Consider the following 17,294-nt stretch of genomic DNA (forward strand, 5'->3'; position numbering starts at 1 on the left):
GGCTTGATGCCAGACGATGAAGTAAAGAAAGGAGTTAACTAGAAGATAGATGAGTGAGCCAGTGTGTGGGCGAGAGGGTAAAAGGCAGGGAGGAAACATGCGAGTGAAATAGCAGGAGACAGGCACAGATAGAGAGATCTAAGAACCCAGCTACTAGTTCAGGCAGCTCTCTCATTTGGAGCCAGCCATCCAGATGTGCAATGAATCGCTGATCCTACGAAAAAAGATAACAGTGCATGCTGGAGTGCAGTCAGAGATGTTCAGACCCCCTTTTCCAAAACACACACACATACACAGGAGCTGGAGTGGTAGATGGCTAGCTGTTAACAGCGTGAGGCTTATAAATAAAAAAGAGAGAGGCAGACAAAGAAAGACAGTTCAACAAAAATAAAGAGCAAATACAAGAACAGCAGGGAAAAAAGCACAAGAAAAATAAAGAGCAAGCGCAAGAACAGCAGGGATGGAGCTGGCGCTTATCCAGTGGTGTGAAAGTGCCTTCAAAGCCTTTCCCTGTGCCCACATATCAGCTAGTGTTTCCTGTCTATGGTTAACGTTGTTATGAGAGAGCATAAACAGTATTTTCTACCTCTCAACATGGCTGGGTTATGGGTTGCAGGGTCTTTGTAAGCCTATCTGAGGGGAAGATCTCAATCTGTTCTCTAACAGTGAGTAGCAGCATGGAAGCGCTGCCACTGTGGCCACCCAGGAGAAGAGGATCCGGTCACAGTTGGTGGTCCAGTCACTGGCTCCAAACATGTTGTGTGGATGGAGAGCCAGTCAGAAGTAGTGGTGTGAGCAATGTGTGAGAGAAACTTTGTGTGCACGGCTAGCACATTCAACAGCTTGCAATTGGACACACACGCGTGCTCCAGGCACAGTGGAGCACGCGTGTGCATTTTAATCTGCTAGTATGCACACGCAACAAATTGTAACTGATGTAGCTTCTGATCGTAAAGACATGTACAGACAAGACTCTGGGAAACTAAGTGGGAAGCTTTACCGGACATGTGGAAGGCTTACTTAAAGTTCTACTTGTGTTACCTGTACAACAAAGCTGCTGCTGCTCTTATCCCTCCGTTCCAGCTGAACATCCTGTGACCACTCATCGTCTCCTCGAGCCCTTACACACAGCTCTGTCATCTCTGCATCCTCCAGCACATAGGATGGCAGCTTGGCTCCTGCTTCCAGGCAGTCGCAGTATTCCCTGACTACCGTCTGGCTATCGGGCCCCACGTAGTGCTGCACCACTCGCAGCTCAATGTCTTGAGTCAGGTAGCTGCACATGACCTGCCGCCCACAGATTATTACCTGGGGAGAGGGTTGTATGACAGAATTGTCCAAATTAGAAATAAAGATGTTTAGTGCCTTATAATTAACTTCTATAATTATGAGATAAGTTTTACAACATGTCACTGGGAATGTAGGAAAGTCACGGTTTTCAAAAAGACGCCTTCCAACTAAGATCAGCTTTGACTTCTACCTGAATAATTTCCGATTCCCAGCTGTTTTATAAAGGGTAACTTTCCTCATTGCCTTACAGTTTAAGATCACTAACAATTCATATACATCCCCCATTTTTACAAGTTTTTGGATGTTGTACTAAACAGGAATAAAAAAAGAATGTAATGATAACGTCAAAACAGAAGTTAAGAGGTGTGTTAAAAAAACTTTCTCTTTCTTGCAGTATTTTTACTTTAAATGATGTGTAAACCATTGCATTCACATCTTAATTTGCATTTTATTCCACATCTCAAAGGTGACACACAGACACACACCCTTACATCAGACAATCTGTACTGAACGGAACGGAAATGACTTATGTGTGAATCAATGTAAACACATATGTGCACGCGCACACACACACACACACACTGTACTCTGAGTGTGGAACATCTTATTGTGCTTTTTAAAAAAAACTTGTAGTATATGCATGTGCATGGAGAATCTGGACTCTCAATTAAAAAAAATAAAAATCAGTGAGTTTAAAAAAAAAACCTCAATCCGGTTGAGTTCTGACTGGACCAGCGATTCTGTTCTGTTTCACTCCGTCTGTAGATTGACCTGTTTCATGACCCAATTTGGGCCAAGCTTTAGCTGTTGGACAGATGACCTCACAGCTCACTGACTGTAAGGTGCCCAGGTCCTGTGTCCACAAAATAAGCCCAAATCATCACCCCTCCACCACTGTGCTTGACAGATGGTAAACCAAACACAACCAAATGTGTCATCCTGGGCATTGGGACCAGACATCTCAACATTGGTCTTCTCTGTCTAAAGGACACGACTCCAGAAGTACTGCAGAGTGTTCAAATGCAATTGAAACATAGTAACTTTGCTACCATGTTCTTTTTCAGAGAGAAGAGGAGAAGAGACTTTCTCCAAGCAACCCTAACAAACAAACCATACGTGTTCAGTATTTTTCTAATTGTGCTGTCATGAACTTTAACCTTTAACATGCTAATTGATGTCCGTAGAGTTTGAGATACAGATTTTGAAGGTTTTTTGTAGTTCTTCAACCACTGCACTCGGTGAATTTGCTGGGATGTCTGCTTCTGGGAGGATTGCGGCAATGAATGCTTCGGAGCTGCCAATGATCAGTTAAACAAGACTATTTAATTAACAGCACATGGCTTGTAAGTCCTGTGAAAAACTCTCTTTTCCATTTAACTACAGACTATCATATCAGCACATACCAAAAATGAGAGAAAGCTGGTTTCATAGAATTTATTTTTTGTTTCACCTCTCTTTTTGAACACACTGTAATGGAAACAACATGAAGCTTTACTCACTGTTTCCATGTTAAAGATGAACCACTGATCAAAAAATAATCAATGGCTTAAGTGATCCTGACAGTAATTTTCAGTAGCAGGCCTAATGCACGTGCTTTTACAAGTGTTCTCCCACTCACGCATCCATGTGCAGACGCATGTGCGCATGGGCTTGTATGAGGGAGATTAATATAAACTGCACTTTATAAACTTTTCTAACAATAGGTGCCAATATGAACACTAAAAAGGTGACAATGAAAGACCATAGAGAAGCAAGAAAGAGGGTAACGGAGAGGACATGGTGTGGCACTGAGGACGAACCCCACCCTCCCAAAAGAAAACCCAGACTGAGGTATACTCATGCGTTTCTCTGTAGTGGCAGCTGCCGTCCCGTTCTGGGGGTTTTGTTGTGAATTGGATATGACCAATGTTCATACTCTATCACTGCATCCAATGGAAACAAGATGTAATCAAAGTTTGGGACAGATGGTAGAAGGAATGTGAGAAGCCGAGTCTGTTTTGTCTGGAGGATGAGTGGGAGATGTGTGTGACACTTGACACTGTTTACATAACAAAGTGTCACAGCTACAATCTGATGGCATCTCTGCATTTTCAGGAATATGAAGACTCTGCTTTTTATTTGTGGAAAAATTCCAGCATGATTCATTCCTTTTCTTAGAGCGAAAAAAAGAAGACAGTTGGTGTATGTATTTGGTTTATGCTGGTTTATGATTTGCTGTGATCTTCTCTGTGGATTGATGGGACACATTGTGTTTTTGGATGGCTTAAAGTTCATAAGCTTTTGTTTTATTGCTCTAAAACAGATTACAAAAACTGACAAAGAGAGTCTGTTGTTAGCTAAGCAACTACTAAATCATAACATACAAAAGCAGGGGAAAAAAAGGAGATTAAAAAGCACTCATCCTGAAATGAGTGCTGGGAAAAAAGCCAGGCTTTTGTGTCACATAGAAGAAATCAACAGGCGTAATGCAGCAAACATGTTCCTGCTTTCAGTGTAAATGTTTAACAGGTTAGCAGCAAGATAATCTGCAGGATCCCTATATTCTTGATTATGTTGAGAACTCTGGTCCTGTTTTGTTACTGCGGTGTATCTGGGCCATAAATCATTGCTTGTCAATTAGAAAGAGTCTTGCGTCTGGAATCTTCTACAAATTAAATCTGGGGGTTGGTAATGCTGTTCACCATCTTTCCTTTTATCGCTGCAGTTAATTATAAAGATCTGCTAAAATCTATTCACATTAACTCTGATCCAACGACAAGAAAAGTAAGATGTTTAACTTTCTGGAAGTCTTTGACCTTCATCGGAAAATACCCGCCATAACAACTACATGGCCAATGAGTAATATTTCTTTTATTTCAATCTTTACAAACAAAGAAGTCAGTAAAGGAGTAATTACTAAAAAGTGACAGTACCTGTTTCTGGACACCATTGAGCTGTATGACCTTGATGATGAGAGAGGCGGTGCGTCCTTTGTACTGAATGGTCCTAAGCAGAGTCCCTACGTTGTCCACGCTGAAGGCCTCTGACCAGCGCCAGTTCCCCCATCCTTCGATGCAGATGTGCAGCAGCTGGAGGACAGCACAGAGCAGAACATACACACAAAAACAGAGACAGAAGTTAGCAGACATCAGAGGTTAGCCTTCTTGCCCTTTATTTACCCCGATCAAAAGGCAAGTAAACAACAGGACTCTGTTTGGGAAATTCTGGTAGGGGGGGAAAAGAACAACAAAGTTCCTGTTTACTGTTGCCGAACAGGCCTGCTGCTGCTGGAAGCACAAATGGAAGGTCGCACACAATAAACTGGCTGGTGGAAAACAGCTGATGTGGAAGATTATTACAGCAGTGTGTGTAGTGACCAGATTGTTTGTGCGTGTGTACTTGTGCGGTTGAATGTGGAAGACTCTTTTCTCCACACATCTAAATAAGAGGCACATATTTTGGCCCCCAACCATTTGAGCTGCATATCCATCACTTCAGTGTGGAGCACATCCATGTGTGTGGTTGGTATAAACACACAGGCTCAGGATAACAGTAATAAACAGATGCTTTCCTTTCTTTTGACAGTCAAACAACTTTAGAGTGGTGACAATTTCCCCCCAACCATTTTCCCCATAATTCCTTAAACTGTGCGCCTCGACATGGTAGCAGGGCTAGAAATATGTAAAGAGGCAGCCCGAACAGTGCTGTTTTGCTTTCACCGATACACAAAATACACACTGCAATTAGCTGACTGGGTTTTAATTAATGCATGATGCAGTGATGCAGCATTTACTGGGTGCTGCCTCCACCTAAATCCACAGACATTCAGTACAAAAACCAAGTGGTCTGGCCAAATGCCCATCACACCTGTGCTGCAGTGAGGTTATTCACAGACCATCTGTCCACTTCTTATCTGAAGTTGCTCAAAGCTGCATGATAAGGAAACTCCTTTGTCAAACAGTATGATTCTTCTCATGAGATTTTGGTCATAATACAGGAGCAGAATCATAAATACAGAAGGAGATCTAAAGCCTTTTCCCCTTCCCGAGGCAGGGGGGCTGACTTTCTACAGCACCGAAACTCTGTGTCAACCCTGCTGCCAGCACAACATCAAACTAGCAACAGTTGAAAAGGAAGGGGAGAAAACATGAGAAAGACAAAGCATGTCATGGGACTATCAAGACAGATGGGGCGGGGGCAAGCAGCAGAGTGAGATTCGGGGTCAGTGATCCCCCAGAGGAGTAGCGACCAGACTGAAACACTGAAAATTTGAACATTTACACTTTGGGTAGTTGCTTCAACATGCTGAACATTTACTCAATGTGTTTAAAGAAAAACAAATTACTCCTGAGGTCAAAGGGCACGGGGGGACCTTGGTCAAGACCTTATGTGCTTCTCAGCACTGCAGTCTTTTCTTAGTGTTTGAAGACAGATTTCTTTACAATAACATTCTTAATCAAACCCTGAATTCACTCTCTACAAGATCTGTCATCCTCGCTGTCAGCTGCGTGGAAATGAGTTACATTTCTGAGATCTCCTACTTGGTGCACGTACTCAGAGGGGTCTTAACAGCCAGGTGGCAGAGGTTAAGTTTAAGCCTTAAGGTGGAGAACTATATTACCGAACCAAGCCTTTACTACATTACATACAATTTCATAATCAAGCCCAGCTAAGAATATTGTGATCTGAGGAAAATTGAGAAATGAACTGTAATGTGTTTGGCATTCTACTCCCATGACTTAATACTGATACCTTTTCACTTCAAAGCTCACCTCAGGTCCTACAGATTAGAACTCAGTATTTATATTATAATACTTTCATTAGAGTAGACTGGTGACAATAACGGCCCAAACCTTGCAAATCTTGTGATGGTGAAGCCACTGGAGACCTCTGCCGTGCGTCAGCACCATGTGTGAGGATGGATTTGCAATTTCAACACTTCTCTCTGCTTTACCTTCTCTGTCCCTTCCTCCCCCGGTCTCTGTGCACTTTATCATGCCTGTGGCTCAACTTGACCTTTAAAGAAGAAGTCATAATAACATTTCTCCTCAGACTTCAAACAGTTACTGCTGCTTTTGTTTTAATTCATCATGTCTCTGACTCAAGCAGTAGAAGAAAAAAACAACAACCCAGCAGTGACACATATGAACTGGATGTGTAAGGACAACAAGAATGAAAAATAAGAAGTTGTTTTGCCTCTCTGTGACGTATTCAACTGTTGTGACACAGAAAACCCAGCCAGCCACATGTGACCGATTTATACACACAGATTAAGCCTCGCCTTACACCAACAGTGTTCAACTGAATAGAGACTCAGCATTTATGGGGAAAAAAAGATTTTATTTAAGGCAATTTTTTTTTTTTATTAATCACACTGTTCTTTAATTAGTCAACTTAGCTTAATAATTTGATTTACTTTATGTATCGTTTTATATAGAATTTTATTGGTACACATACTGTAGGGAGCAAGGTGCAAAATAAAAGCAAAAGACGACTGTAACACATGGAGATGACCCTAAATAGAGAAAGAGCTCATCTTTTATACTTTTTTTTCATATGAGTTGTGGCAACCCCAGGCATGTTGACAAACCATAACAACTGCTTTATACTTTGAAGATCTCTGACCTCACGAAACAAAATGATGACATACACCCCAGGGCTCGAAATGAGAGAAAAGCCCAGTGATGCAAACTGACAAGACAAGACCGGTATGCCAAGGTGAAATAAACTGACAACTGAGTAAAAGTTAAAGGGTCATTGTTAACCCCCCCCCGACATGTAACTGTCTCTTATATCTATGTCAACTCTACAAAATATCACACAAAAACCAGAGGTTGTGCTGTAGCCTGCAGTTAAATATGAATCTCATCTAGAAATAAATATTTTAACAAGAAACTCCAACACTCACTTTCAGCAGCTGGCCCGAAGCAGAAGATTTTTTTTTGTCCAAAAACAACTGAAGACCCATTTATTATATTGTGATAATTCCCCAAGATGGGTATTGAGTGTGAAAGAAATGTGAAATTGAAATCTCACCCTCACTTCATTTCCCTTTAATCCTCAGGGGGAGAGTGTGATTATGGCTGATGATGGACACTGCTTCACTCCAGCACATTGGAAGGCTCCAACTATGCTAAAAGAGTGATCTTCATGGGAATAATTGAATGTTTGTGGATGTTAACAAACTATTGCTATTTTCTGACAGCACTTTGATGTACTCTAAATATTCTGCCATGTGTCACTTATGGTGCGTAGATTTTAACCACAGTAATGTCTTGTTTTTTTTTTTGGTTTCCAATAATAACTCTGGCTTCAAGTCACAACATAATCAAAATACAAGCAATTATCCAAATTCCTCAAATTTTATTTGACCTGATAGATAAATAAAACACTTTAAGTAAAGATATTTTCTAGTCATTAAAATAATCAAACAATTACCTGTGTTGACTGTTTGGAAATTACTGTAAGTTAGTCATGTGTCTTTAGGTCTGACAGTACATCCCGGTTATATCAAAATGATGAGTGACATGTTTGTCCAAATATGCTAATATAACTTAGCAACCGATTATTCAGCTCGGCTCCATGGTGATGACTCATCTGACAGATATTAAAATAGGTTCAGTCACTCTTGCTTGAACTACATTAACTCTGTTTTTTACTCTGACATCTTCAATCATGCCGCTTAAATGTTTTTGTAACTGAGTTGTACTGGTCAAATATGGTTGTTCTGGATTTTTCCAAAATGACCACACTATTTGGTGATGTCTTACGATTTTTGGGAAGACTGAAACGGTCAGGCTTGGTGAAGCATTTTTGGGACATGACAATCTGACCATCTTCTGTTCGGTGTTTTCTTTTCTGCCTTTTTTGGAAACTTCAGTGACAGACTGGCTACTTGCTGTGTGGGATGTCACAGTTTCCCCATATATTAAAGCTGAAGTTTTATATGGTTTATAAATGATCACCTCACCACTGTTTACTTACTTTACCACATTCAAGAAAAAAAAACAAAACAAAAAAGAAGATAAAGCAATACATTCCATCCAAAAAATCCACAATGAGAAGTGCCAGTGCCTCTACACTGAACCGGACTTTCGGGTTAAATCTACACAGGATTCAACCAAAGTAAATATACAGTGAGGTCCAGTGATGTTCTACCAGGGCAAGCAAGGCAGGAGTGCTTGTCCGTTGAAATTTAAAAACATTTAAAATCACCGTCATTGTCAAAGTCTACAATCTAGAGACACCTGGAGACACAGAGACTGATATGGGCTTGTATGACTTCCAGAGGTATAACGCTACTAGACGTCTGATAAAAGTGTCAGGATCAACTGTTAAGTGTACAGGGCCACACTCTGTGCTCAGATTCATCCAAATGCTGCAAAACTGATCAGACAGCTCTTCACAGTGCAAATGGATAATGACCCAAAACTGCAAAAAAAGACTCAAAAGTTTCTAAAGGCAGGGAAATTGAGTATTTTTCAATGGCCACGTCAGTCACTCAATCTCAGTCCAGTAGAACAAGATTTTACATACTGAAGAGCTAAAGACAAAGAGACCAACAAACAGGCAGGAACTGAAGATTGCCTAACTGAAGGCCTATCCAAACATCTCAAGGGTGGAAACATCCCACCATATCCATGGTTGACAGACTTCAGGCAGTCACAAACCACAGTATTAAATCCAATCCTTATTTTTAAAATGACCTCAGTTCATCTGTTCTATTCATTTACTGGGGGATGATATGTAAAATATCAGTACATTTTTAGACATTTGAATTAATTAATGAATTCAAGCTGAATTTGGTTTTATAGTGAACCAGATGAGTATGGTAACATTAGCAAATATCTTGCGTTGAAGTAAATTCCCTAATGCTAAGTCAGTGCAAGTTCCTTTTCTGTTTTAATGCCACAGATGGCCTGCATAAAAAAGGCTTCAAAAACTTTAAAACGACAGGTCTTCACAGGCACTGTGCACCCACTAAACTTAATAATGGTGCTTTGACATATGTTTTCAAAACAAAGAGTTTGGTGAAATTATGACTAATCTGCAAGTAACAGAGAGAGTGGACAGAAGGATGAAATTAAAAACCACACATAATATCACTGAGACCAAGTATGGTCTTAATACAAGATCAACACCATGTAAACGTTTTGAAATCACATCATCCACATTTTAGATTACCATGGAAACTAGATGCAGAAGCCAAACATATGACCAACACATTTAGTGGTGTTAACTTCTGAGAATTACCACCCCCAACTTGCTAAACTGTAAATTATACTCAATGAGTCAATCAAACCATCAGCCTCCCTAATGGGAACGATGTCATGTCTACTGCCCAGTTCATCGCTTAATCTTTTCCCAGGAGAAAATCATTACCAACAAACTTTCCTGTAAAAGACAGTAACAGATCTGTCAGTCACAGCCAAAGGACTGACTGTTAACTTCCTGGTAAACACAGACTCATTGCGTACTTCATATGGCAAACACTCAAGTGTCTGCTTTGATAATGTGGGTGTCAGGACCAACATAGGAATCAATGGCAAACACAAACGGTAAAACATACATAAAATCACTCTCTCTGAGAGAGATTTTTAGAGAGACATTCACATGAATGTGCACACAAAAAAAAAACACCATATACCCTATGACCCATGCGCTACTCTAGACAGAATGACTCACTCTTGCCACTATAACCACTATCTGTCTATTGTCCTCAACAGGAATGTGCTTGGGTGCACACAATACAAATTAAGTCTATGTCTGCAGCGGAGATGCAATTGGCATTCTTCGATGCTACACAGACAGGCTGACAAAGCTGCAGTGGTCAATGGTTGTCTCCCCATTAATGCCATTCCTTTATTTCATCTCTCTCAGACTATAATAGGAGATTTGAGACATGTGGAGCAGAGGTATCAACACCAGTAGCTTTGCACACAAGGTTCTATAAAAGGCCTGAGGAAGCTGCGGCATGTCTTAGATGGCTGATTAAAATCATGTGAATTCAATGTCATGTGACAAAAGTTTAAAAATAGCTTGACAAGTCTCTGTAGTGCCTATCTTATTTAATATAATACAGACAGAAATGAAAAAAGAGGGATGTGGAACAGAGGCCCGTCTTGTCTGGGGAAATTACTTTGGGACCAGGGAGCTAGCTGGCCACCTAACAAATGAGAAACAGGTTTCTATCCAGACAACAAAACAAAAGAATACGTATTACTTTGCCCTTTAAAAAAAGAATATGTATTAAAAGAGAATTACGACAGCGAAAGACACAACAGCATCCATGCCAGGGCAGTGAGGGCTAACCCATGTAACATGAGGGAATTATGGTGGCTTCACAGCTGTCTGTAATGCTTCTCTCCTCCTTGGCTCCCTCTTTCTGACAAAAGAAGCAAAGCAGCACAACATCAAAGCTCAGATTTGCAAGTCTAAGAAGCGGTTTGAGAGCTCGAAGAAGCTTCAGAGAAAAGACACTGTGTGGGTCCGTGGTTGACAGAAGGGACATTAAGAGATTTATGCTTGACTAACATACTTCAATAGTTTTCCCTTGGTTTTTTTACTAAGGCATCTTAGACATGCAGGGCCTCAAGTCTCCAGGAGATGCAGACACGGCAAGTGCTTGAACCAAATGAAGAGAACTGACAAAAGGAGCTCTGTCTGAGAGGAGAGGATAAAAACCGCACAGCACTGGGATATGTAAGTCAACGTTTAAAAACCCATCAGCAGGACATAAACCTCAGTGTCTATATACACTCACTGGCCACCTTATTACTTAAAACTGCCCATTATGATAAACATCTTATCAGCCAATCATGTGGCAGCAACTCAAAGCATTTAGTCATGTAAACATGGTGAGGCCAACCTGCTGGTCTACTGCGATTTTCCCACACAACCAATTCTTGGGTTTACAGAGAAGGATCCAAAAAGAGAAAACATCCAGTGAGCGACGGTTCTCTGGGTGAAAAGAGGCCTTTCCGAGTCTCAGGGTCTTGAGTGATGTGTGTGAGGCCACTTGGATAAAACAGCCACGCAACCCAGTGGTGCTCCTGTGGGACTAGCCATAAAGCACCAGGTGCTGTCCATGGTGCTGAACCCAGAGCAGCACCAGAGGGACCTTAATAATCACAGTCTTCACCTGCACCTCCCCTATGGTCTGCTTTAGTAGAGAATCAAGAAGAAGGCTGGTTCAGGAGCATTAAGCAGAGAAAGAGGGGCTAACTGAGGTCAACTCTTTTAGGACAGCTAACCTGTCTGGAGTGATGTCCTCAGCATTGAAGAGCATATTAATTGGATGACGTCCTACCATGGAGGCCACATAAAACCAATACTGTTAGTCGTACAAGCGCATTCAACCAAGGAGCTGAGCAAAATAACAAAACTTAGTTTTAGTGCCATTTTGTACAATTACTGCATCCAAAATGTTCCATTTCTCTAGTGAAAAAGAAAAACGAACTGGGACTTGAGTGAGGAGGTTTCATTTGGTGTTTTGAGTGTAATACTAATTGCATTTTTGTTTAAGAGAAGGATTTAACGCTTCTGTAATGCTTTAAACAGCATTTTAGTGTAGATCAAAGATCAAAAGGCTTTTGATACACTGTCAACATTTTTAATGGTTTATATTCTTTATCAGTGTTTAACTCCACTGTCTTGTATCCTTTCCACACCTTATAAAAACATCAGCTGTGGTGAGAAACCCTATTCTGTACCTGAAATCACAGCACAATGGCGACTGGTATATTTGTTAAAACTGGGATCCCAAGTGAAAAAACTCTGTCATCAACATGTGGCCCAAGGTAATCGAAACATACCAACACGTTTTTCATGTGATGATCAGTCAGTAACGGTTCTGCTGCACAAAAAAGGGTTGCACGCCATTGCTTAAGAGCCTTTGTTGTCATTTCAAGGCCCAGGATTTGATGTAGAGGATGATATAATTGATATAATTTGTAAACTGCTAACACATTGGAATGTTAAAAAAGATTTACAACAGAGATTCCAGCAGCACAGTGCTCATCAACATGGTAATTAAATTAATGTCTTAATATCAGAGGAAAAGCTTCCTTTGGGACAGACTACACAGGCAGTAGAATTATACAAATATACAGTCTATACACAAAGAGTGTCATGAGAGACATTAGTCTACATGAGTGGAATCATAATAAAATCTCCAAGAGTGTCAGTAAGAATGCAAAAACAGACTCCCCTAAATCCTTGCTTGAATTTGGAAGGAAGAACAGGAATGACATATACAAAGACAAAAAGAAAACATGTGGTGAAGGAGAAGTCCGTCTTCACTGTATTTCTCATGAAAATCTTGACTTTGGCAGCCGTGGTGTAGAGCTGATGAATGTAGTACTTTTTTCAAGTTGAACGGAGACCAAAAGGTGGGTTGCAGAAAGCTGATAATGATTCCCCAGAATATATTCAAAGTAAGTGATTTCAAAAAATTACTGGCAACCACTGATTGCAGAAACATTTTTCTTTGTCTGTGCAATGTAACAGGGGCTGAGGTTGAGGTTCAACTTCTTGAGACATACCACTTTAATCACTAATCAAGTGTGCTCCCAACAAACAGTGCTGGGGATAAATGTTTCATCCCTCCAGTGACATTTCCTTAAAACAAACACTAACAAAAGCAAAACTTTCTCAACATAAAAAAGGCTTCTTGTCCTGCCTGAGAGTTTAAAAAGGAGCAAGAAGGGAAATGGGTTAGAGGAGATATGTATATGGGCCTACTGGATGCTGAGGCATAGAGCACTAATACGCACAGTAAACTGATATACCTTTGAGAATTATTAGACTTGTACACTGGAGGTCCAACTGTAGAAGAAACTGCTGGTGGGATGAAAAGGCAAAGGAAACTTGGAGGTAAAGTGTAAGATTTGTGGTCTGGAAGGAAATTTTTTAACCATTCAGGGAACATGAGATTACTAATCACCTTTGACCTTTAGGTGTAGTGATTAGTGTAGATGTAATTCCTTGTGGCATCTAGATACAAGTAAATCCCCAAAGAACTGTGTTAAGCTGCCTTAAAGGACGCAACAGTGAATTGCTGATGAAATGAGCAAAGTGTATATATGCATCATTATATTCACGAGTATGGATGCCATCCATACAGAGAAATTACAAGACGTTACAGCAATAGCGAGACAAAAAACCCCTTGCAATAAATAAACATACAAACTGGGAAAGTGCGTGAGTTTGGCCCGCATAGTGTCATGTTCAGTGTGGACCTGGCCAGGACTACCACAGACTACCACAAGCTGATCATCATGAAACCTGATAGTGTTAGTGAGCTGACATGGACGCACATGAATACATGTAAGAAACAGTATCTGTATATCCAAGCATACAAGTTAAAAGGATAACTTCCAGCCTGAAGAAGAAATGTTACAGCATGACACTGGTTTCAAACACACAAATGTTTAAAGCACCCTGGGGAGGAATTTCAAATCTACCATCACAAATAAAGGTGGACTAAAAAAGTATTATTGTTTTACAGAGGAATGTTTAGCAATGTGCTGCAACATCTCTTCTTGTGTAACTCAGTGTTACTAAATGGATAAACCTTTTCTCATAATTCAGTGTTCATCTCCAACTTTTTATTTTCTTCTCCTATTTATATTTTAAGGTAATGGCTACAAGCAGGAGTCAGTGTGAAAAGATTACCAAACACAGATCTAAGGATAGACAAAGAGTCAGGGTTGTCTTCAGGGATTAAGATGGAGAGCACTCCCTTTTCTTTTAGCTTCCTCACGCTCAGTCTGCAAGTGGGTGAACCTGAGCGGAGCTGAGATAACCCCTCAGGGTCAACTGCAGTTAAAGTGGCAATGTTGGATGAACAGCATGACTAAACCACTTCACTTGAGGGCAGTGTTTCTTAATCATTGAGTCTTGATAGATTCCAGCAAAACACCAGACACATTTTAAGGACGAGATTTGTTTCTTTTGAATGACGAGCAGCAAACAACGAACCCTTCTGAAAACTTAAAACACTTGTACAAAACTGCGACACATGAGCAACAGGGTTCACACACAGACAACTATTCATATATACATGTTCACACACAGCTTCCACTGATGTAACACTGCTCTCTCAATCTCCTCTGCCTCTCTTTCACACACACTCTCACCCAAAATACCACCCTGTCATGCCTGCTTCCAAAAACACGGCCAATCTCGCCGCAAACTAATAGTCCTGGGCTGCTATCTTCCGCACATTACCCCTGGGAACCGCACGCACGCACGGCCAACACAACACTGACACTTCCACACAAACACTAACACATGGAGCAACACCATACATCACAGACATACACAGACACACTAACACGCAAAGACATGCATTCAGAGACACTCTACTGTAGAAGCCTGCTCATGGAGTAAATCACAATTTATTCAAATAGGGAATATTCCTTGTAGGCACTTAAAAAGTCCTTCTCAAATCCAGGGGGCTTTTTACGCCCCTCTCCCTGCTAACCACACTAACCACAGGGATTTCCATCAGCCAGGCTGTATCCTGTAACGAGCAGCCAGATATTTCAACCATCCACACCACACGCCAGAGCCTTGAAAAACAGCAGGGTGGGGATAGTGAGTGTGTTTGTGCGAAATATAAACTGTACGTAATTAGAGAAAGATCGTGTAGTTGTATGCATGACCATCCTGAAGGTTTTTAACAGATGTATTAATTTAACCGTATGTGTTCCTTTACCCGTTTCTCTCTCTATTACATGACACGCAGAACATAATGGTACACTGCATATAAAAATTAGGGAAATTATGTGTTTATAAACATTTTCGCATTGGCCGGGAAATGCTGGGGTGTGAAGGCATGCTAAGCTTGAAAGGGAGAGACTATACTGAGAAGCCTGACAGACTCCAGGCCTTAGGAAACATTTTATTACAGTGTGTATGTATGTGTGAGTCTGAGTGTCCACACATGGGTATGAATTTGCTCAAGTGTTTGGCGAGAGCGGGCTCTAAGGACGTGACTGCCTCAATTGACCCTTTTAATAAGTCTCATGGTTATGAATGACAGGAGAGATGGGGTGGTAGAGAAAGTGGAAGGGAGAGAAACAGAGGAGCAGTGAGAGGGAGTCTGACCTGAGCTTAGGTTCATGTTTCACTACGAAAACACACTACTTTAGTGTTCTTCGGAGAAAAGCGAGATACTCGAAGGTATGACAACACCGTATGAAGTGTACATTGGTTAGATGGCTCAAGATTACACACATTAAACACCTCTCGTTCGTACAGGAACAATATAAAGGAGATTGCGGCACTTTAAATATGCCTCGCTGTCTGAGTTCAAGCTGAAACAACAGCCTGTCTAATCATATAAATGGCCTTATTCCATCTCTGACTCTTTCTATATGTATGAACTGGAGACAGGAAGGGAAGACTTCAGGTGCAGCAATGCACTCATGATAAATAGGGTTGCTTGTGCATCATCAACAGACAGAAAAGCAAAAGAGAAATGGGAAAGGTGGGAGGAACAGAACAGATAGTGAGCAGACATGTTTCTGGCGGTGCTGCCATTGTAGAGGAGTGTTGAGAGCATGGCTCATCTTTTGCCCCTGCTTCCATTTTTCCATGTCCTCTTGTTTTTCTCAAGTAGTGCTGTGCAATATCCCCTCTGACAACTCTGTGCTACTCTCTTTTTGAATTTTTCATATTTCCCAGGTGATCACTTCCACAATCTTTTTCTCTACCCATCCTCCTCTATTCAAGAAGACGTCATGTCTTGTGTGTTCTCAGGGGAGCTCGAGAGAGGAACAGGCATAGATTACTTTACAAAAGCATATTAGAAGCTGTGGCTTATGAGTGTGTGACTGCCTGGGGGACAATTCAACTGGGACACACACATCATACCAAAACCATGAGGACAGGTCAATGGCCTTGCTCACCGACATTCCCCTGGCCTCCCAGGAAAGACAATACTGCATGTACAGATACATAAAAACTGGGATAGTAGTTTGAGGGTTGATACACTGGATTGTAAAACTAAGTAAGGGCGCGCAATGATATTGTTAGGAGACTGGACAGAGTCAAACTAGACAGAAAGATGTGACCATGGATAATGTCAGCAAACTGAGTGGAACACAAAAGCAACTGTATGGACCAAATAGAAAGGAAGTGGAACAGCTACAAAACTGAAAAGTGCCAAGCCTTCATGAGTAGTTCCCTTCCAGAATCAACCATATCGACAACACCTACTGGGATGAGATGGAAACTAAAAGGACAAAGTTGCCTTCTAGCCAGACACAGGACAGACAGGGAGTCAGCACCAGGACCAACGAGCTTAGCCAGTATGGATGTGAACATCAGAACAGATGACTAACTTCAGGAGAAAAGGAAAGGGACAAGTTGTGCATTTGGGATGAGAACGGCACAATGTCTAAGTGAGACCTACAAACAGTGTAGGAGCCAGAGACTGTGCAGGTATACTGATCTCATATAAAAATAAAGAGAGACCAGGACTGAGCCAGCAACAAGGGAATGATTGCTAACCTATGGCTCAGGGTGTGAGGCCTGGAATGGATTTTGGGTTGTGTTTGGTGGGTCCTTCCAGAGCATGGAAAGAAGAGACACAGAACTATGCATAGCATTAAAGTATAACCAGTATGAGTGAGGTAATCGTACCGTGGCTCCCAAGCTGCAAAGTGCTAATGGATATAATTTGAAAAGTTACAGCAACAGAACATGGTGATGACAGCGCATGAAAAAGTGGAGTGGAACTGATGTATAGCGTGGTTATTTAAAGTTAAATCAAAGTGATACGCTGTGCCTCAATGCTGAGCAGGGTTAGAGTATTCGTCAGCGTGGGGGAGGGTTAGGGGATGAATGAGAGAGGATTTGGTGGTAGGATGTTATAGCTAAACAATTTCCACATAGGATTAGTATACATATACAATAACAGTAAAACTGGACACAGTTAAATGGGATACGCAGACAAGAGGACAGAAGATCTTGAGTTGAAGTCACGAGCAGACTGACAGATAGAGGAAAACTAGAAG

At 41.2% G+C, this 17,294-nt stretch overlaps 1 protein-coding gene across 4 annotated transcripts in view; it reads right to left on the minus strand.

Annotated features, from left to right (window-relative positions):
* LOC120722020 (vacuolar protein sorting-associated protein 13B-like) overlaps positions 1-17,294 on the minus strand; it is a 296,860-nt gene that overhangs the window by 25,710 nt on the left and 253,856 nt on the right. For all 4 annotated transcript variants that reach the window (XM_040012723.1, XM_040012725.1, XM_040012724.1 and 1 more), the window contains 2 exons: positions 4,203-4,358; positions 1,042-1,308 (listed from right to left, as the gene is read on the minus strand). In XM_040012723.1, the coding sequence (XP_039868657.1) occupies positions 1,042-1,308; positions 4,203-4,358 (423 nt within the window). The remainder of the gene's footprint in view (positions 1-1,041; positions 1,309-4,202; positions 4,359-17,294) is intronic.

Source organism: Simochromis diagramma, unplaced genomic scaffold (genome assembly GCF_900408965.1).
Source record: "Simochromis diagramma unplaced genomic scaffold, fSimDia1.1 OVJJ01000618.1, whole genome shotgun sequence".
Classification (NCBI taxonomy): domain Eukaryota; kingdom Metazoa; phylum Chordata; class Actinopteri; order Cichliformes; family Cichlidae; genus Simochromis; species Simochromis diagramma.